Raw genomic sequence first — 22,913 nt, 5'->3', positions numbered from 1 at the left:
GATGTTCAACATGGTTTCCTGAATTATTTGTCATTTTCACATATGCTGTATGTGCAAAAGATAGAATAGCTAATTAATGGGAACATCAGATTTGGTTAAAAACATTCTCACTATATATATCTTAGAACATGTTCCCTGAAACTTCATGAATGGAAAACTGGTCTTAAAATCTATTTTTTTCTTAAATTCAAAATCCAGAAGATTGAACAAGAAATATACTTTCTTTTAGAGAGAGACTACAAAATAATGTTAAAGAAAAGCATTTGCAGAAGTCAGGCTAATGCAGTGCATGCAAAACAGGAATGCAGGTCAGGAGACCTGTGTTCTGTTCTGGGCTCTGCCACAGACTTCCTGTGTGCCATTTGGCAAATCACTTCATCGCTCAGTGCTTCAGTTTCCCCATCTGTAAAATGGGGATGATGACACTTCACAGAGGTGGTGAAGTGCGTTGAGATTTGTGGATGAAAAGTGCTATGTATTATCATTCACTCTGCTAGTGTATCTTACGCTTATCACTACATGCAGTGTTGTTGTAGCCGTGTTGGTCCCAGAATATTAACAAGACAAGGTGGGTGAGGTAATATCTTTTATTGGACCAACTTCTGTTGGTTAGAGAGAGACAAACTTTCAAGCTTACAGAGAGCTCTTCTTCAGATCTGGGAAACTACGGTTATGTCTCCACTAGAGACCTTACAGTGGCACAGCTGTACTGATGCAGCTGCGCGGCTGTAAAATCTCTCATGTAGCCACTCTCTCCTATCAACATAATTAAACCACCTTCAATGAGCAGAGGTAGCTATGTCGGCAGGAGAAGCTCTCCTTCTGACATAGTCCTGTTCACACTACCACTAATGCCGGTGAAACTTACGTCGCTCCAGGAGGTGCTTTTTCACACTCCTGGGCAACATAAGGTTTTGCCAACATAAGTGATAGTGTAGACAAGGCCTAACTCAGTGTCACTGCTAAACACAAGGTTTGAACAGATTGTTTAGATTGTTGCCCCCATAGCAGCTATGTAGGTGAAACCAGACAATCACTATGCTCTCAAATGAACTCTCACAGGAAAACAATAGACAGAAATACCATATCACTTGTGAGTGAACACTTCACAAAGCTATCATGCGATATCTGACCTATCAATCCTCATCCTCAAATTGAACCTGCAGAATACTTTCAAAACACGAGCCTGGGAGCTCGTAACTTTGCTAGACACTAAAAGTCATGGACTGAATAGAGACACTGGATTTATGGTGTATTACAACAATCTGTAACCCACTAACAATGCCTCCTCCCATCTGCTTCCACCTCCCCTTTCCTTCCTATGACTGGAGGAGAGTTAGCGGGCCACTTCACCTTGAATGTCCCTTGAAATATGAGAAGCCTCCCTGTCCACTTAGCACTGTCACTAACCACCGGAAGTTAACATAACTGTGCTACTCAGGGGAGTGGATTTTCCACACCTCTGAGTGACATAGTTACAGTGACATAAGTTTGTAATATAGACCAGGGCTGAGTTCATTTCCTAGATCTGAAGAAGAGCTCTGTGTAAGCTCGAAAGCTTGTCTCTCTCACCAACAGAAGTTGGCCCAATAAAAGATAGTACCTCACCCACCTTGCTTTTCAGTTATCACTACATTCAGGCATACCTCTGATGAGAAAGACATAAATGCTACAAGCCAAACTGGTTTGTTTACAAACTAATTTAGAGAATAGCTGTAAGAAAAATACCAAGATGCAGAATTTGAAATTGAGATGACACCATTGTACAGTGAAATACAGAAAATATTCAAACTTTAACTCTGCAGAATAAGACAAGACCCTTTTCATGGTCTCATTGCTTCATTTCTATAAAATGAGCTTCTTTTAACATGTAGCAGTATCTGAAGAGACCGCTGTTTGCTCAGATCATGATTGGCTGCTTCTGTCTTGTATGTTACAGCAATTTGTAGAGTTCTGTTTTGTAGAGAACATCAACCTGAAAATAACATTTACAGATCGTACAAATTTAAAACATTTTTGTTGATTCCAGTGAGATCAGATGTGGAAAATAAACGATCTCATGTTCGCTCTTATCTTCTTGTTTCGCTTTGACTGCAGAATTATCTCCAGCCACTAAATTATGTTCTGTTAAATCCTAATTTGTGAGTGAGTGAGTCTGTCTGTCCCCTATATGTATTTATGAAACATTAAACAGTAACACTAAGGGTTTTGAGCAGGTATAGTACTCAGGAATCAGCTCCCTTCACGCATGGCAGCAAATCTGCAAGTAGAGAAGACAAGGAAACCGATAAACATTTACGAAGGATAGCTACAGGCAGGAAATGCAGTGTGAAGAAAGGAAATCAATCTTGTTTGCAGCCTCAGTGTAAGTGAGATAATATTACCCATATCTTTTTTGTCAGACATATATTGCTCAGAAAGAAAATTAAAAGGACTAGAGTTAAATTGCAGTTGTTACTTAAGTAGAGTTCAGGAGAACAGACCTATGAAATTGTTAAATGTAGGAGCATTTCAAAGTCCATATTGGGAAGAAAACTGTATCTTGCCTCATAAGTAGCCTGAGGAGTTAAAGGGAGCATCAGAGGATGAGTTAGTGTGAATCTGATTCTAGGTAAGGAACTCTAAATCAGGAGTTTGGTTTGTTTTTTTTTCCCTCGACCAGGGAGTTTTCAGTGACATGTTTTTGTAATGTCATACTGCGGTGAGTGTGTTTTTTCACAGAAGTTAAATGTGGTGGGTAAAGGTCAGAATAGCACAAGTATCAGAGTTAATGGGAAAGGATGTGTTCTTCAGAGCTGTAGTATTGCCAGCTTTTCAGCTGCATTGCCTTTTATGGCTTGGCTGCTTCACGTTCAAGTGTTCTCTCTAGATGGGACTGTGACAATCCGACTTGGACATTGTTACATAATTAAAAGTTTCAGAGTAGTTAAAAGTGTTACTGACATTGGGTCTCCCTCTTTTTCCTCTCTACTATGAAAATTCTAGGGAATTAAATTAAAGAGAAATGATGTCCAGCACTGCTTTGTTTAGCTGCAGATGAGCACCCAGGCCAAAGGAGAGATTTAGGATTATATACTGTGGTATTTCGAATCCTCAGACTGGTCTTTATTCTTTCCCTCACCTGAAGGTTAAAATGAGTTTGTGTTAGACACTATTAGGTGTTCTGTGGGAGTGATGATGATGGTCTTTGGAGTCTTATTTTAAACCCCACATGGGAAATGGCCGGCTTGTTTGGTGACATCAGAAAGGCACATAGGAAGTGCCATATTGAATCAAGCCAGTAATCCGTATAATCCAGTATCGTGTCTCTCAGACAGTGGCCAGGACCAACTGCTTCAGAAGAAGGCGCAGGAAACCCTGAAGTGGCCACTTGTGGATTAATCTGTTTATAGGGGTAGTTTCTTCCTAACCCCACCAATTAGTAGCTGGCTCTGACAGTGAAGCATGGGGTTTTATCCTTTCTAACGTAACTGTGTGTGTTGTCATTTTGCATAAAATAGGTATAAGGCCTGACCCTGCATGGTGCTTAATTCCCAGATGGAAATAGTGATGCAATGTAAAGGCATGTCTGTGCCCGTTAGTGGATTATTGTTGGGGTTTTTCTTGGTCAAGGGGCTATTACAGGAGGCAATGTGCGATAGTGGTTGAGCAGGGGACTGTATTCTATTTACAGCTGTGCCACTGAGTCAGTGCGTGTCTCTGAGCAAGCCACTTAACTTCCATGTGCTTCACCTTCCTCCTGTGTAAAAAGAGGATATACCCATCTTTGTAAAGTACATTAGAGCCTTTGATGAAGAGCAGTCTATAAGTGCTGAGAGCTGTTGCTTAGAATTGACTCTAATTAAGGAGAATTTCAAGCAAGCATCTCTTACTAAGACTATAGTATGATATGAAGAATATAAATTCACACTACTGTTCTTGTTAGGGGATTAATCTGTTTTTAACAAGATATGTTACTTAATGGCTGCTTAATAGACATTTCACAGGTCAAATTTTCTATAGCAGCTTAATGTAGACAAGAAAATATATGAAAAATAAGGTTTCTGCCGGAATCCAAAGTAATTGGACACGTCTCAAAACCGAATAGAAGAGGACAGCCGGTCCCACAGTCTTAAGCCTGTAACAGGGGGAAAGAAGAACATGCTCATATTGTATGTGAATGAAAATCAGTTAATAAAGGACCAGTATCAATACCAGAATGTGCCAATCAAGGAGGATGATTCTGTATCGTGAAGATGGCTGGGCAAGTGTCACATGGAGAAAAATTTTAATTCAGAGGCAGTGTTCAATTGGTATTTAAAGAGATCTTGTTCAGATGGGAGTAGTGTGGGGATGGTTGAATGGGAAACCAATAATTAAGGGTTACAGTGAACAATGCGAGGTAGAATTGCTAAAGGGATTAATTATACCTTGTCTATGAAACCTCTTTAATTGTTACCGATGTAAATCCGTGGCCTGCTGAGACATAAAATAGCTATCGTACACCTGTGTGGCTTGGTAGAGTCACAGAATAGATGCAAGATTTTTTTTGTTTTTCTATATCTCCTCTAATGTAATTGTTTGTTGTTTCTTTTGTTTATAATATTTTGGCTTTTTTTCCACAGCACTTTCATGATGGCAGAAAGGCACAACAAAACATTGAAACTTTCTGGAAACAGCTTGAAGCAGTAAGTGGAAACATTTTCAGAAGTGATGTTATAGCTGTATTGACACTGTCTTCATAGGGATCTTTCTAAACATTGTGTTTGAAAAGAGATTATGATATGGTTTGAGGAGAACATCTGAAATCCAAAAGAACATGATTTGAAAACTTGACTCTAAAGGTCAAGATATAAAGATATAAAATAGTGCCCTTTAAGTGCCATCCGTATAGCAGAATCTGGACCTCAATAGTAGATATGACACAATGAGGGAAGGTGAGAAACTGTCAGGAGGGGACTGTGTAAGGAAAGGTGAGTGTTACCCATGGATACTCAGCTTATGCATGTGCACACCTTAGTTGTTCAGTCATATGTGCACACATAAAATAACAAAGATAGTATTGGCTCATTTATTGTGGCCTTCACAGAAGCGAGGGGTTTAAATGCAGAGAGGATAGTGATTTGGCAGATCAGAGCAAGAAGGTGTTCCATGTGTAGGGGGAATATGGAAAGAGGCTGAGAGACTAATGGGACATCAAGATGGCGTTACCATCAGAGCCAATCTGTCTGAAGATCAGAGCAAATATTTTCTTTCCAATAACTTTTGCAGTTTAGCGTGGAAATGTATGCAGATGTAAATGAGCTGTTCTCAAAAACTCTTGACAGTGATTACAGAAAATGAAGTTAGCGAGTGTTGCTTACTAGGTTGAATTTCAAATTGTGTTTCTCTCCGGTATCTGATGGGCTCATTTTTCCTTTTCAGAGTAAAAGGCGGTTTGAACGTGATTGCAAGGAAGCCGATAGAGCACAGCAGTATTTTGAGAAAATGGATGCTGACATCAACGTTACGAAAGCAGATGTTGAAAAGGTAAGTCAGGTGGCAAGGCACTCCATTTGTAAATACGTATGTTAGAATGGTTGCTCCTTCAGTCCCACTAATAACATACGTACTCCAGAATTGACCATCTTAACTGTATGCAGTGTTGTTGCAGCACGTCGGTCCCAGGATATTAGAGAAACAAGGTTTGGAAGCTTGTCTCGCTCACCAACAGAAGTTGGTTCAATAAAGATATTACTTCACCCACCGTGTCATCTTAACTGTGTCAGTCCATAGCTTGGCCTAAACAAGGGATTCTCTGTAGTGGGGCACCTCCATTTGCCCAAAAAAGTGAGGGCTCCATTCTCAGCAGGTATAAATGGGCACGGCTCCATTAAAGTCAGTGGGGTTAACTCAGTTTATATCAGATGAGGATCTTGCCCCAACTCAAAATCAGTCCTCACTGGCTAGCAGCCGAGGATCTGGGCTCCACTCAGAAACTCGTAACTCACAGTCAGCAGCGTAGCTCACCCAGGTTTCAACCTCTAGGACAACTAGATGGAGAAAGATTTGGACTTCACTATTATTAAATATTGATCTTGCAGCAGCAAAGCCAAGGATGGCGATACTTTGTGTGCTAATCTTAGCTGCCCATCAAAAGTAATCTAACCCATAGAGGCTGAGTGTTGAGGATTTACCAATGGCAAGTGCATGGGCAAACTCTGCTAGTGCTTGGGACCGAAAGCACGGTACTGTAAGCATCAAAGGGGCAGGGACCAGAATATTTTTCAGGTCACCTAAATGATTTGTTCAAAGGCAAACCAGTATAATTGTTGACTTCCCCCCCTTTTTAAAATAGAAATAATCAGCAGAATGGCTATTAAAGCACAGTATTAATTAAGAGCCAAATTCTGTGCCTTACTCTGCAAGTGGGCCCATTGAAATCCACAAATAAAGGCCCAATTCTGCTATCGTTTCTACTCACCATGAGTAAGGGTAGCAGAATCAGGGTTATAGTAATTTTCCAAGGATGACTGGTGATGACGACAGTTTACATGTTGACTGTTGCTGTGTGATGCAGGTAGAACACAACTCCCTGCTTTCCATGCTACTGAATATAGCAGAGATGTCCTAACATCCCACTGGTGACAATGAAGTGTTAGTGCATGACTGCATCCCAGCAAAGACAGGGTGGTTATTCATGATACACACAGACTTGCTGTATAGCAGAAAAGATTTTCATATTGTAAAGTATCCTTGCGGGTAGGGGCGGCTCTAGCAATTTTGCCACTCCAAGCAGTCGCCGCCGAATTGCCGCCGCACGAAGAGCGGCGAAGCTGCTGCCCAAAAGCTGCCGCGGCGGGAAAAGCAGCGGGGCTGCCGCTGAATTGCCGCTGCAGGACATGGACTGCTGCCCCATTCTAATTGTCGCCCCAAGCACCTGCTTGGAAAGCTGGTGCCTGGAGCCGGCTCTGCTTGCAGGTCTTGCTTGACACTGATTAGCACCACTTCATCCAGATAGATGCCTCAGAGTATGTATTATTTTGGGGGGGCTTTTTCTGGTTTATTAGTGCCATCAAACGCAGGGAATTCTTTCTTCTTTTCTTTTTAGATGCATCAATGATATTAATACACTAAAGATATTTAATACATGATGTTCTAATGCAGTTATCCATATTTGCTACTTTGTTTGCTTAATAAGAAGCATTGTGATATCGGCCACATGCGTGCTCTAAAATGATATCTTTTGTCGTTGTTGTCAGTGTACTAAGATGGGGCCTGAGCCTTCAACCCTCACCCATATTAGAGACAATGGGATGTCTTATGTGAGTAGGGATTGTAGGATTGGGCTAATATTTAGGGCCAACCCTGTCTGTAACATCAGGTTTATCATCCCATAGAGTACATTATAATGTATTTAGTCTAAACCCCACATAAAATTTGGAATCCAGTGTTGTATGCCAATGATTAGCAACATGCTGCTGGATCACAGTTGGCATCAAGTTATAACATTATTTGTGGCTTTTGCATGTTGGCCCCTATTCAGCAAAGAACTTAAACAGATGCTTAACTTTAAATGTGTATCAGTGTTTTGCAATCAGGGCCTGAAATGTGAAGTCGTCCCTTAGCCACGTTCACAATTGTACATGCAGGAGGATGCAGTATGTTTATACATCTAGTTCAGTGATGTTGCTGTAATTTAAGAAAGCAACATGGAGGAAGATGACTTATCTAAATCACTTCTATTCTTGATGGAACTGTACATCTGTTTGGAAGATGCAGAAGTATGAGATTTTTTTTTTTTTAGATTGCTAAAATTAGTAAGGGCAATTTTGTCTTGCATGGCACAGTTTAGTCCATGTGGGCCAAAAATAACCAGCATTTTGAAGCAAGCCAATATGTAGTTGATTTAAAATCTAATGCCCTGGCTTCCAGAGGTGGAGGGCACCCACAGAAGTCAGCACCTCTGGAAAATCAGGCCACAAATGATGTATTGTCACTGAACTCTTAGCGGAGAAAAAGTTTGTCACCTCCTGCATGAAGTTAAAACTGTAGTGTTAGAGGCATGTTTTCTGCTTAGCCCTCAAGCAATTAATTTCTTAATTAATTAATTTCTGGGGATTTCTTAAAGCTGTTAAATTTCAAGTGAGTATTGATTTATACCGAAAGAGTTACATATACGGGCATGGCTACACTTGCAGATGTAGAGCGCTTTCAGTTAAACCAGCCTTTGGAGAGCGCAGTAGGGAAAGCACTGCTGTCTGTCCACACTGACAGCTTCAAGCGCACTGGCGTGGCCACATTTGCAACACTTGCAGCAGCATTGGGAGCAATGCATTATGGGCAGCTATCCCAGCATGCAAGTGGCTGCAACATGCTTTTCAAATGGGGCAGGTGGGCTGGAGTATGACAGGGAGTGTGTTTTGTGTATGTGGCGGGGGGGGAGAGTGGGTTTTTGGGGGTGCTGAGAGCATGTCAGCATGCTGTCTTGGAAGTTCAGACAGCAGCAGACCCCCCTTCTCCCCACCTCTCTCTTTCACACACAGCATTCCAAACTAATGGCTTGCTTTGTCTCGGAGTAGATAAGCAGCCAGCTGTCAGAAACGGAGCTTTCAAAGAGCATATCCGCATTCCTGTAGCGATTCAAAAACAATGACAAGTGTGGCCACTTGACTTAAGGGGATTATGGGACGTTTCTGGAGGCTGATCAGAGTGCAGTAATGCAACACCTCGTTTACACTAGTGCTGCGGCGCTCCAGCAGGGGCGCAGCAAATGTTATTCCACTTGCCGAGGTGGAGTACCAGCCACGCTGTAGCCGTGGAGTCAGAGCGCTCTGTGTGCCTTGCCAGTGTGGACGGGTAGTGAGCTAGTGTGCCCAGGGCTCCTTTACTGCTCTGTAACTTGCAAGTGTAGCCAAGCCCTTACAGTGCAGTTTTTGCACATTGGGAAGTCTGCTGCCTGCCACTCCCAGTTAATTTCATGCTGGGAAGCTGTCATACGCTAATATGTCACTGAAATCAATGGGATGTTAGAACATCCCTGGCACATTCAGCATTATGGAAGTTGGGAGGTAGGTAGATACCATCCGGTCTCCGTATGTTAGGAGCAGCACAACAAAATGTACAATAAGCCCAGAAAATTTCCCCAAAGCATTCTGGCATATCAAAGGAGAAAAGGCCCCTGTGATTTTATCATTAATTGTAAATTCATCATGCAAATTTAATCCCTTATCACTTTTCTGGATTTGTCACAGTATTTTTCAGGTGACAGTATATCCTAGCATGTCAAAAATGTAATGCTTCATGCACATTCTGTGCTAGAAGGAGATTATCTGTGCTTTATCTATTAAAAATAAATCGTAGAATTCATTTTCTAGTTATAAAATTAGGAACCCCCCTTCACCCCCAAGATTTTATGCAAGACTGAGATCAAGCGCAGACATGACCTTGTTATCTAAGCATGGGGTTAGGAAACAGTTACTCCTGATTTCTAATCCTGGTTCTAACACTGATTTCCTCTCTGTGACCATAACTAATTCACATATCAATGATGCATAAGACAATGTGAGGCAATTTCTGGAAGGCAAACTTTATTTTCCTTCCCTGTAAAATGAAGAGAGAAATGGGGGAGAAAGGAGGGAGAGATTTGCCACCATATTATCACATTTTGTAAATTAAACTTATAAACTAGAATTTGGCCACCATATTATCACATTTTGTAAATTTAACTTATTGCAAAATGAAGCAGAGTGCAATAAATAGATGTATTTGAAGGCTATAAATAAATAAATAGAAAGGCAGGATCTATTGGGAGGGATGGCAATGAGTGTCCACTGCTCCCTGCAGAAGGCATCTGTCAAGTCCCCAGTTATGCTGTCAGCAGCATGGTAGATGTAGAAGGAAGGGGTTATCAAAACGAATTGAATGTGCAATAATATTGCTAAACAGAGAGGACAGTGTTTTCTAAGTGCATGTGTTAAACTGGATTTATCCATGTCAGGCTGTGAATAATGGCCTTCCTTTACTTCACCCTGCCCGTGTGACTGGGTTTGCCCTTACGTAACTCCTAAGTGCAAAATAGGATATTGTTTAACCAAGAACTGCAGTTGGGGGTAGCTTTAGCTAACTTGTGGCAGAGAGATACAAAAACTGTTCAGTCTCAAGTGATGCAATGAGATAATTTTCTGCCCTTCTTTTATTACAGTGTCTCTAATTTTGTTTGCCTCTCATAACTTGGCTACCACAGTTTCACTCCCAAAAACTTTCTGGCCAGGAAAGCAGACAATCTCGCTTCATTTGGTGCCAGTGATGTTCAGTCTGCTGGCTGAAAAGGGTGCTCCCAAGCAACGTGATTAGTTGCCCTCATTTCTGGGGCTTGAGATAAACGCCTCTGTTGCTTTAGCCTGTACCTGCTAACATGAGGAGACAGTACAGGCTATTTTTGCATCAGCCTTTGCAGAGAAATGGAATTAAAATTCTGCAGTGCATCACAATTACATTTGCAAGTTGTTGTTGTTTGTTTTTAAGCTGTGATTCACTGATGCATCTTGTGATTTGAGAACAAGAGGAGGCTATGGAAATCTCTGCATCTCTGATCAGCCCCCACCTCTTAATCCTTAGATAATAACCAGCTTTGACAAATGCAGCAGGAAATCCTGCAGTCGGGTGGCTAGTGATCAACACCTAAAAGGACTCTGCAAACCTTATTGGGAGTGGGGACAGGTGATGGTGGAACTAGAGCATGCCTTTTAGATAGGCTCTTCCTAGAGCTGCAATCAGAGCTTGCAGCTGATGTTAGGCCCTCTAATGAACAGCGTGTCAAGTGGCTGCTTTGCTTCAGTTGTGTTTAAAGACAGACTTCTCAGGAACTAAAGGAAGGGCAAGAAGCAGGATCAATTGACTGCAAAGTGTAAATATTACAGAACAGACTCTACCCAATATGCCTTGGTCCCCTTGGAGGTAGTGCTGAGATGCACCATTCCAATGTGTTAGCCTTTTTATTAAGGCATGGAGAGTTTGTACTTTACAACTAAATGATTTTTATTTAAACACTACATCATACAGCTACGAGAGATTCTGTAAGAGCCACAGTCTGGTGTGTCCCCTGGAGTCCAGAACCCCACCTTTCTAAAAGAAGGATCATCTTTGGTCTCTGCAACTACATCCTTATACAACAATGATAGCTACTCAATGCACCCAAGAGGAGCTCTGGGAAGCATTGTGCCTCAGAGAGGTTCAAGTGGTTGCCAATGCACAAGGGAAGCATCCTCACTGTGCCATTTAAGAGGGGGAAGCATCTGGTGCCGGGGGTCAAGTGGCAGGGTGAGAGCTTTGTTCATTTCCTGCCCCTGTTTTGGTGGCAGTAGCAGGGACCACGCCCTGTGATCAGGAGATCTGCAGTTGTGGCCAGCTTCTGCACATGCAGACAAAGTGTGGGTTAGGCTCCTTGCACTTACCTCCCCTTCTGCATTCACAATCAGGCTTTAAATTATAAACATTAGCTGTGTGCAGACACAGTATTTTGGTGTGCACTCACACTTGCAGTTTGGTGTGAAGTGTGTGTCTCCTGTGAAAGGTTTTGCCAGTTCAGCTTTTTGGCTTAGTGAGCTCAGGTTACGAAACTTAAACTTTGCAGTAAGTCCAGTTATAGGGACCTGGTTTGGAAATCCTCAAAATGGACTAACATGATGCTGTTAACACTGAGGAAAAACTTGTAGGTGACACTGTGGGTTGCAGCTGAGTTGTGATGGCAATGGGATATAGGAGTTTGCTGTAGTTCTCTTTCAAAAACCACCATGCAGTCATTTAATTTTTTGACCATTTGGGGAAATGAGTCGTCACATGAGCAGTCCAGCCAGCGTACATATAAGGAATCGCTCTGTTGTTTGTTCCTTTTCTTTAGTGCTATAATCACTAACGAGCTGACATCTTTATGGGATGGTGTGGTGCCCAGCGGTGCCTTTGCAGATTTTGTACAATAAAAAATGTCTGCCTGCTTTTCTTAAGGGCCTGTTTTTATATGTAACATTTTATAGCATCACTTTTTAAAGAGGAAGCGCTCTAGGGCCCAGTTGCATGAGGTGCTGAGCACCCTTGCCTCTCACTGACTTGCATAGCAGCTGAGGGCAATCAGCACTTTGCAGAAGGTGCTCAACACCTGGCAGAATAAGGCCCACAGTAGGGAGGCAGGAAAGCCACATAGTTACATCCTAGATAATGATCAATTCGTCATAAGATAATGTTCGCCGTCAGCTTCTAACAGGAGAAACTGGAGTTTGTGAGCTGTCAGCACCGTGTTCCTCAATCCAGAGACTACAGAAATGCTATTCAACAGTTCACATTGTACAGGAAAGTTGACTTTTTTTATGAGGATTTGAGGGGAAGTGTCAGAGTCTTATAATGGAAACTCAACTTTAACCTTCATTGAGGAGTGGTTCCTGACTCCCCACAATTAGCTCTGGGTTTTTTTAAATAGTGCATCTTCCGTAAATCTTCAGCCCACATCCGGAAAGGTTTTGTTTGCATTAGGGTTTTATTCACATCCTGTGCTCTGCTGCTGTCTCTTTCTTTCTGTGCTGTGGGGTTCTTCTTTGCATTTGCCTCTATAGATGCTTCCTCCAGGTGCTTGAGCTTATTATATGTCTGCTCCTGGGTTGCATTGAATCCCATTGAAAGTGCAAAATGCTTCTACCATCTCCTGTCCTCACCAGTCCCAGTGTTAAATAAAAACCTACAACTGATCTAATTTTATAGCCTTAACCCTGTAGTGACTGAGTGCCTCAGACATTGAGGAGTTTATCCTCACAACGCCATATTAAATTGAGAATTACTATCCTTATTTCACTGAGGCACAGAAAGAGTAAGGACCTGATCCAGAGCTCACTGAAGTCAATGGGAGCACTTCCATTGACTTCAGTGGATTTCAGACCAGGCCCTATGTGACTTCCCAAGTCACTCATGATAGAACTGGAAATAGAATTCAAATCTCCTGAGCCCCAGTCCAGTGCCTTATCCACACATCCATCCTTTGCTGGATAGCTGCATAAATCCTCCCAACCGCCACCACCTCCCCAGGCCCAGTGCCCCAATACGCACAAATATGTACGTGTCATTATATGCCATTGCCCTGACATTTTTTATTCAGTAATAAATGGGGTTGATTGCAAATAACCAAGGGAAACAAGATATTTCAGAGTGATTTAATGTCAGCCTGCAAGGAAAAAAGCACACAAAACAATTTAAATCATTATATTATTTTGTTTTCTCGTCAATAAAAGTAATTAAAATAAAATGCTGTCAGTAGGGTCTGAAATTTACATCCCCCCTGCTCCCTCCAGATGCTCCTAGGCTCTTTTGATTGTGTTAAAACTGACCATGTTATTTCTCCTTGTAGGAGGAGTCTCCGTTATTGTTGCATCAAATAGTCAGTGTATCACTGGCAGAGTCCCATTATGCATAGATCTGCAAAGGCTGCCAGTTAGAGGGATTCCTGGGAGAAGCAGCTCTTCTTGCCTTTACAAATGGAGGCGGACCAGCAGTGTTAGCTGCTCTCTCAGCCTGTGGGCTGGGGCCCTTTTCATTAAGAATTTATAAATTGTTATTATCCTGTACATACAGAGCTGCTTTTACAGAAGACCTGAGGGACATGGAAAGACTTCTGATCTGTTTTTAAAGCTTCCCTTCATTTGTCATTTTACAATTCACATTGTCTGAACAATAGTCAAGTCATAATAAAGTGAGATAAGATGTATACCGGCTAAAAAAACCTTGCAAACAAGCCACAGAGGAAACTTCTCCAGAGCCGCAGATGAATAGCAGTAATGTGCATTTCAGAGGTTTTGCCCCATCAAGAGCTGCAGGACTAAATTTTCCAAAGTGACTAGGGATTCTGGGTGTCCCAGTTCTTAGGCTCCTCAGGGTATGTCTCCATTGCATTTTAAAACCCATGGCAGCGAGTCTCAGAGCTTGGGTCTGCAGACTCCGGCTCGTGCTATGGCACTAAAAACAGCTGTGTATGCATTTGGGCTCAGGTTGGAGCTTGGGCTCTGAAGCTGGGGAGGGGAATGGGTTCCAGAGCCTCACTCTAGCCTGAGCCAGACCGTCTACACAGCTGTTTTGAACACCATAACATGAGTCCAAGTCTGAAGACTGAGCCTCTGAGATTCACTGCGATGGGTTTTGAGAAGCAGTGTAGACAAACCGTTAAAGGGCCTTGTTTTTCAGAAAATGCTGAGCCATCTGCCCTCTGAAAATCAGGCCTGTTTTAAGGTAACTCCAGTTGAGCACTAAGAAATGCAGCACCAAAATCACTAGTCGCTTTGGAAAATTTAGGGTTCTGTTTTTATTGTTATAAAAAGTTGGAAAAATCTTGCACTATTTAAAAATCTGTTTAACACAGAGAAAATTATTTCACCCTTTGTATTAAATAATCCCAAACCCCTAGCTTCTCTCTTCTCCTCCCTCCCCCACCCCTTTGTCTGCTGTGAATTTATACCAGTAAATCAATAATGCAAACAAAATATACAATCTGGTTGAAATTCACCCCTACACAGCTCAGACACACAGACTATGCACCACTTAAGTGCTTATGCGGGAGGTAAGTGGTGCACAGGACTTGGGCTTGCCCTCTGGTCCTCTGTACAAACTGAATTTCACCTTTGGTGAATAAGCAGCTGCTTTTTTCTTGCTTTAAACATGAAGCTGGGCTAAACTCTGCAATCCTTACTCACTTGTTACTCAGGCCAAATTCCCATTGACTTCACTGGGATTTTGCCCTGGTAATGTCTTCATGAGGTCTGTGGGATTAAGACTAATGTGAATTGCTCAGTTTATACCAACACACCTTCTTTCTGAGTGCTTGCTTCCCAACAGGCAGGTCTGTACATGAAAGCATTGATTCTTTCCAGATAGTTATTTGCATGTGCTCTAATGGTGAGTCCTATTTACAGTTTATTTATTACCTGAGAGACAGTCTTGTGATTTTTAACAGCTGCTTTTCCACTTTGACTCATAATTAATTTATGAATTTTGCTTTCTGGTCAACTAAGGGTTAATGGCTATAGTGTCTCTGGGTAAGTACAGGAAGTAGGGTGACCAGATAGCAAGTGTGAAAAATCAGGACAGGGTGGGCGGTAATAGGCACCTATGTAAGAAAAAGCCCCAAATATCGGGACTGTCCGTATAAAATCGGGACATGTGGTCACCCTAACAGGAAGAAGCAGCTGCATTTCGTAAATACCCTCATGTACTGTGTACAGATTTTGTGTTGGCTCTTCTAAGAGGAGAGCAAGTAATGGAAACATCAGATGCTTTTGGATGTTAGGTCAGCAAATCCATTTGGCGTCATCTCCTTTCTGTTAGCAGCTGTACACCACAACAGTTCTTCACTAAATGGCCATTTGAGCATCTTATAAAAATGCGTCCTCCTTAGACATTTCCTCACTTTATATTACAAAGTACAGTACTGGGGGAAAATATGTAAACTGCAAACTTCTGAATTAATAAAGATCAAATGTGGGGCAAAAAACTTTCATTAGGGATGTAATAATAAGGCATGGACTATTATACTATGTGAGACTAATTAACTCCATTTTTAGTGGGCTCCTAGGAGCTATGTTAATACAAATAATAATAATAATTCTTACTCAGTTGCACTTCGAGTGAATTGAGTGGGTATTTTGCCTGAATAAGGACTAAGTAAAAGTGGGGTCAAGAGCTCAGGAATTTGCACATTGTTTGTAAGCTAGCCTATGAATCAACATTTTGCAGTCAATAATTTTTAGCCATAAATATAAAATAATGCAAGGTTAACAATTCATACTAGCAATTTCTTTTCTTCCATTGGTCCTGCCTTGTGGTTGTATGTTGTCTGTAAAATTCTTCTTAGAGTAAGATGACCAGAAGTGTGCATAGTACTCCAAATATGATCTAATTCATCCCTCAGTGCTGGAATAATTTCCACTGTTTATATTATATACTTCTATTTATGTAGCCCAGAATTTAGTTTGCTTATTTTACTGCAGCTAAACAGAGCACCACATATCTGAGTTTTATCAGCCACAGTTCCAAACCTTCAAATGCTTGCAAACAATGAGGAAGAGGAACACCTGTTTTTATTGTAATAAATTGGACCTACAAATAGGTGTTATAATGTTGCTGTGGTTCTCCAAATTATTTATGCTGCATGCCACTTCATATGCGCCTGGATCGACTTCTCTTTCGACATCCCAGCTGTCCCTGTGTTTCACTCTGCAGACCCCCGGAAATGTTTCTGCAGACTATTATGCTCCATAAACAGAGGCTTGAGAACCACTGTTGTAGGGAGATGGACGGTTTTGTTCAATATCTTCATAAATGATCTGGAGGATGGTGTGGATTGCACACTCAGCAAATTTGCGGATGATACTAAACTGGGAGGAGTGGTAGATACGCTGGAGGGGAGGGATAGGATACAGAAGGACCTAGACAAATTGGAGGATTGGGCCAAAAGAAATCTGATGAGGTTCAATAAGGATAAGTGCAGGGTCCTGCACTTAGGATGGAAGAATCCAATGCACCGCTACAGACTAGGGACCGAATGGCTAGGCAGCAGTTCTGCGGAAAAGGACCTAGGGGTGACAGTGGACGAGAAGCTGGATATGAGTCAGCAGTGTGCCCTTGTTGCCAAGAAGGCCAATGGCATTTTGGGATGTATAAGTAGGGGCATAGCGAGCAGATCGAGGGACGTGATCGTTCCCCTCTATTCGACACTGGTGAGGCCTCATCTGGAGTACTGTGTCCAGTTTTGGGCCCCACACTACAAGAAGGATGTGGATAAATTGGAGAGAGTCCAGCGAAGGGCAACAAAAATGATTAGGGGTCTAGAGGACATGACTTATGAGGAGAGGCTGAGGGAGCTGGGATTGTTTAGTCTGCAGAAGAGAAGAATGAGGGGGGATTTGATAGCTGCTTTCAACTACCTGAAAGGGGGTTCCAAAGAGGATGGCTCTAGACTGTTCTCAATGGTAGCAGATGACAGAACGAGGAGTAATGGTCTCAAGTTGCAATGGGGGAGGTTTAGATTGGATATTAGGAAAAACTTTTTCACTAAGAGGGTGGTGAAACACTGGAATGCGTTACCTAGGGAGGTGGTAGAATCTCCTTCCTTAGAGGTTTTTAAGGTCAGGCTTGACAAAGCCCTGGCTGGGATGATTTAGCTGGGAATTGGTCCTGCTTTGAGCAGGGGGTTGGACTAGATGACCTCCTGAGGTCCCTTCCAACCCCGATATTCTATGATTCTATGATTCTAAGGATGTGGATAAATTGGAGAGAGTCCAGCAAAGGGCAACAAAAATGATTAGGGGTCTGGAACACATGACTTATGAGGAGAGGCTGAGGGAACTCGGATTGTTTAGTCTGCAGAAGAGAAGAATGAGGGGGGATTTGATAGCTGCTTTCAACTACCTGAGAGGTGGTTCCAAAGAGGATGGTTCTAGACTATTCTCAGTGGTAGAAGAGGATGGAACAAGGAGCAATGGTCTCAAGTTGCAGTGGGGGAGGTTTAGGTTGGATATTAGGAAAAACTTTTTCACTAGTAGGGTGGTGAAACACTGGAATGCGTTACCTAGGGAGGTGGTAGAATCTCCTTCCTTAGAAGTTTTTAAGGTCAGGCTTGACAAAGCCCTGGCTGGGATGATTTAATTGGGGATTGGTCCTGCTTTGAGCAGGGGGTTGGACTAGATGGCCTCCTGAAGTCCCTTCCAACCCTGATATTCTATGATTCTATGACTTCTGGTTTCAAGGCGTGATTGATTCAATAAGGCCACCGAGCAGTATGGATGAATCTTGGTACTCTTCTTTGTGCATATTTACTACCATTGGGTGGTGGTTGTTGCTGTTGTTTTTATTATTTGTTTTACTGTAACACTGACAGGTTCCAAACAATATCGGGGTCCTGTTGGGCTAAGTGCTGTACAGACACTTAGTGAAAGACAGTACCTGCCCTGCAGGGTTTACAGTCTAAATGGACAAGACAGACAAAAAATGGATGAAAGGAATTATAATTATCCCCACTTGTAGGTGGGGAATAGAAGCATTGAGAGATTTGCCAAAGGTTACACAAGGGAGCCTGTGGCAGAGCTAGGAACTGAAACCAGATCTCCCAAATCCCAGAACAATGCCTTAACCACAAGTCCATCCTTTCTCTGATTGTCAGACTTACCCACCCAATTGGTAGGAGGTAGGTAGTCCTAGGACTAACTGTGCTTGTACATGTCTGGCATGTGTATGAACGTGAACTTTTGTTTGCAGTGTAGCTGGGACCAGAACAGTTAAAGAACTGGGGTTGGGATTTGTGTTGCAGCTTTGTAATGCTGGTGGTTCTTTCTGAACTCTATAAATCAGATCTGTCTTACTCATTAGAGCCTTATTTGGTATTTTATTGTTCTAATATATCTCTCATTAGTGTGTGCTCAGATAAGCTGGCAGAACTACATGCAGTGCTAACGCACTAGATAACATTTGTTAGGGTTTGATAATGAAGCTTTAGTCCTCCCTATCAGCTGTTTGGCTTGTTTGTATTTGGCTACATTCAGCCAAGGGTTTTCAGGGATTCACTGCTTGTTAGGTTTCTTCCTTCTAATGATTGAAAGTAACAATCTGTTTTCCTTTTACTTTCCCCAAGGAAATAAAATGTTGAAAACCTATTTCCTGCTTACTTGATGAGATGGTCAAAATGCTTATGGCATAATAGTTAATAATAGGACCTGATTCTTCCAGCACGAAAGTCAAAGGGTGAAACTCTGGCCCTGTTGAAGTCAATGGCAAAATGCCCACTATCTTTAATGAGGTCAGGATTTCACCAGCTGAGTCTAATCATGTGAGCAAAGTAACTTGTTCTTTGTTTGTATAGTGCCTAAGAATGATGGTCTTCGGCCATGACTAGGGCTTCTAGGTGCAACAGTAAAACAAATAATAATAATAATAATACTCGTGTGTTTGCAGGATTGGTCCCATAAATTAAAAAAAAGAATAAATAACAATGGGATAATAATATACTACTTGAAAATAATTTGTAAAGTATTGTGATATAGGACCCAATTATGAAACTCATACTCACTCAGTCCCACTTAATGGATTGTTTTCGCAAGGGACTTAAATGCATGCCTAATTTTAGGGTTGTGAGTGGTCCCATTGATTTAGAGATGTGCTCAAGCACCTTGTTGAGTTGGGACCGAAGTCAATAGGACTATTTGTTCATAAACTGTAACGTTAAAAATGGATTATAGTCTTGTAAACTCTACTGATGATACTGCTACCACGAGAAGTCCCATTGCACTTCCTGGTAATGAATACTTGCAGTTATAAGCAGTGACTCATGGTTTGCGTTGCAGCATCAGGCACTGTATCTGAAATGTTATAGGAACAATTGAAAACATTCCTGAAATTGTGAGGTATTTCTTAGCATGCTTGTATCATTAACCTATTTTGAAGTTTCTTGTTCATATTTGCATTTCAGTTTGGTCTTATATTTATCAAAGACAGATCTATTGTTTGGCAGGCAGCAACCTGACGCTGCTTCATCTTACACATTTGTCTGCCCAAAAATTTTTTTAAAACTCCATCAAACTTTTAACTGGAAACTGCACTTCTGGACAAGACCAACTGCTGAGAAGGTGGACTGTTTCACTCATTGTACCCTGGAGACCGTTTTTTTTGTGGGGAGATTTTTTTTTTTCCTTTTTCAGTTATTCATTTGCTTTCTACGACAACAGCCTGTGGGAGTTATTTTTTGCCTGTGTAAACCTAAAAGACAATATATCTATCAACCCTTTTGCTGTTTCTGGAATGTGTCTTTTGAAAAGTTCCCTTGAATTGTTCTCAACAAAACATGCTTCATTCTTCATCCTTACTGCAGAATGAAATGGTAAATAGGATAAGAGAAATTTGATCACTCCTCAAAAAAACTAACTGACAGTTTTTCTAGAACACAGAACCATACTGGGGGTTGTGACATAGTCTGAATAATGTAATTTTTTAAAAACTTCTTTAAGACACATCATTGTAATGGCATGATAACATAATAACTTCTTGTTCCTCACAGAATTTCTGAATGCTAATCGTAAAAGGGTTATGTCCATAATCCATTGAAGTCAGTTACATTGTCTTCAATGGGAGTTGGACAAAGTACAGTATGACAAAACCCCGGCTGCCTGTTTAAAAACTCCAGTTTAGCCTATTTCATATGTTGCATCTCAGCATTCATTCCAAGAAACTCAGTACCTGGAATTTACATCTTTACGCCAGTATTCTTTACTTTTCCAATTCACCTTCACAACATGAGCATTTTAAAAAAAATCTTGATATAATAAAAGGAATTCAAAGAGTCTTCCATTATAAAGTACTATGTTTTAGTTAGAGGTCAGATACTTAAATTACACTGCATGCATGCAAAAATTATTGATAAATCTGGGAAAATTTTCCAGCCCTAATATGCAGTGTCCATTCAATACAAGAATGCACTCTTTGTTGCTAAACTGAAAAATTCTTGGAGTATAGCTTTTAAAAGTAGCTGTTCTAAGTAGCCTCATGTGAGACTCAGATATGCCCTGTAATCCATGTTACATCAGAAAAAAATGTTTGCCAGGTTTGAAATTCTTTTAATTCCTAAATTTAAAGGGGTGGGGGGGAATCTTTTTCTGAATGAAGTACTTCACCCATAAAAGACTGTAGACCATAACTGATCTCGGCTCCAATGCCACCCATTTAGCTCACCTTTTTTCCCATCTCCAAAGGTTTGCTGGGATCATTACAAGCATCTGGAACAACCAGTAGCTGCTGTGTGCAAGTCTTGTTAATGCAATTCAGTGGTTAGATAGAAAATTGGTGCAGGAAATGTGGCAAAAATAAGTTTGATACCACAGGGTTTGTTTTTTCCTGCTAGCTGGTAGAGACAGGCAAAAGCACCGTTGCCAAACTGTGCAGCTATTCAGTTTGTTTTTGAGCATGAGAGACAAATCTGTGTATGTAAGCCTGGTGGTTGTTTTTTTTTTTTTTAAAGTGCTGAGTACCCACAACTCCAATTGCTGTCAATGTGGGTTGCAGCTACTCAGCACCTCTAAAAATCAGGCCATTAAAATGCATCACATAATCCTTTGTTTTATTTTAACTTTACAAATGTTTAGCGTCATCATGGCATAATAAACCCAGCCTCTTACATGGACATTTTATGCTGTATTTTTTTACTGAGTACTGGAAATGCCATTCAATTAAGTTCTTCCCACTTACCATCAAGATCTAGTGTGGCAAGCTGAGAAAGGAAGCATCATTCAGGCAGAAATAATGGTAGTTTTGTGCACTTCCTATGCTAGAGAGGGTTCTAATGGGCCAAATCCCTGGCTGGTGTAAATTGGAATAGCTCTGTCAAAGTCGGATAAAGCTATGGCAGTTTACACTAGCTGAGGATCTGGACTTACAGATCTGCCTCATCCTTCATTCATAACTCAGGTATTTATAGAAAGCATGACTCTGAAATAAATGAACACTAAAATCTGAGTTGTGGTTTTGATGGAAATCTGGATTTTATCGTGTCCTGGCTGATATGGGGCTGAAAAGACTAACAATGCAGCAGATATCAGGCTGCAGTTCAATTTTTAAGAAATTTTCTCTTAATTAGAAGTGCTGCACCTGTGACCTTTTGGTTTTATTGTTGCATATGAGCTTTAAGAAAGAATTGCTTTAGCAAAAGCAGACTAAGGACAGCTAAGAAGTAGGCAGCATGCTTCATATGCATGTTTATTTGGGGGCCCATAAACTAATATTGGAAAAGAGATTCCATGAAGAAGGGGGCCTCATTAGCTTTCAGCATGACAGGTGAGGTGCAAAGCAAAAAAACCAAAACAAACCGGCGTATGCTCTTTATTGCTTCTTTATGATGTATAATTTGTTGTTCTTCTTTGGTTATATTGTAACTATCTAGTCTTGACATATATTTTCTCTTCTGGAGAATTCTGTCAGTCTTTGGAAGACTTCACTTGGAATGTGACTTCACATCTGGAGGTTTAAACCTGAGCTCTGGTTCTATGGACCCTGCCCACTTGAAAGGAGAAGGGAGAAAAAGCTGCCGCTCAGGTTTCAAACACTTACTTCTGAGGTCATGGATCTGGTCTTCCAAAGCCTGCCCTCTAGGAAAAGCCAAGCCAAAACCAGAACTTTCTAATGTAAAAAGGAGGAGGAAAAAACTCCATCTCTTTGGAGCTTTCTTTATGTATAAATGAGCAGTAAAGGATAAAAAAAAAATTAGTTTTGTATTTTATTTCCTGTGCAGTTCACCTTTAAATTACTCCTATGATTCCCTCTCCTGTGTGACTCAGTGCCTGCAGCTCTAGACTACTGCATCCATGAGGAGTCTGAATCTGAAATGTAATGTCCCCAACTCATATTTTTATTATTCTGTAACTCCCACCGGAGTACAAGAACAGAGCTATAAAATATAAATCTGTTAATATTAAAGTGGTGATGTTAGTAGTAATAATTTAAAAAATTCCAGGCATTTTTATATGTTATTTTAAGATCAAAATACCTCACTGGAAAAACATTTAAAATGTCTTGAGCTTGCCCAATGCAAAAAAATGGTGAAGAGGAACAATAACGTTACTGTGGCTCTCAGATCAGAATTCTTGTTTTGGAATGTAACCAGTTCTAGTTACTCATCTGCTGTGTTCTTATATTTTGGGGCACTTACACGCACGTTGAAAACTATGGGTCCTGTCCTGCAAACATTTAGGTATGAGATACTTTATTCATGTGAAACTAATGGGCCTCCTTTTGGGAGTGATTTGCAGGATCAGGCCCTAAATCTGTATTCATGAATTACTGGTCTTATGTTTCAACGATGAAGTCAAGAGATAATGGCAGTTTGCGTAAACAGAACTGGGCTGTCCATGGAACTTAGCTCAAACAATGGATTACTCTTAGAT

The 22,913-nt window shown here is 41.2% G+C and overlaps 1 protein-coding gene across 29 annotated transcripts in view; it reads left to right on the top strand.

Moving 5' to 3' along the window:
- The window catches only part of FNBP1 (formin binding protein 1), a 148,584-nt gene that overhangs the window by 79,813 nt on the left and 45,858 nt on the right, over positions 1 to 22,913 (top strand). For all 29 annotated transcript variants that reach the window (XM_043530232.1, XM_043530221.1, XM_037879332.2 and 26 more), the window contains 2 exons: positions 4,605 to 4,667; positions 5,404 to 5,508. In XM_043530232.1, the coding sequence (XP_043386167.1) occupies positions 4,605 to 4,667; positions 5,404 to 5,508 (168 nt within the window). The remainder of the gene's footprint in view (positions 1 to 4,604; positions 4,668 to 5,403; positions 5,509 to 22,913) is intronic.

The sequence above is a fragment of the Chelonia mydas genome, chromosome 16 (genome assembly GCF_015237465.2).
Source record: "Chelonia mydas isolate rCheMyd1 chromosome 16, rCheMyd1.pri.v2, whole genome shotgun sequence".
Taxonomy (NCBI): Eukaryota; Metazoa; Chordata; order Testudines; family Cheloniidae; genus Chelonia; species Chelonia mydas.
Note: the sequence above shows the minus strand (reverse complement) of the source record. Positions and strands in the feature narration are given on the sequence as shown.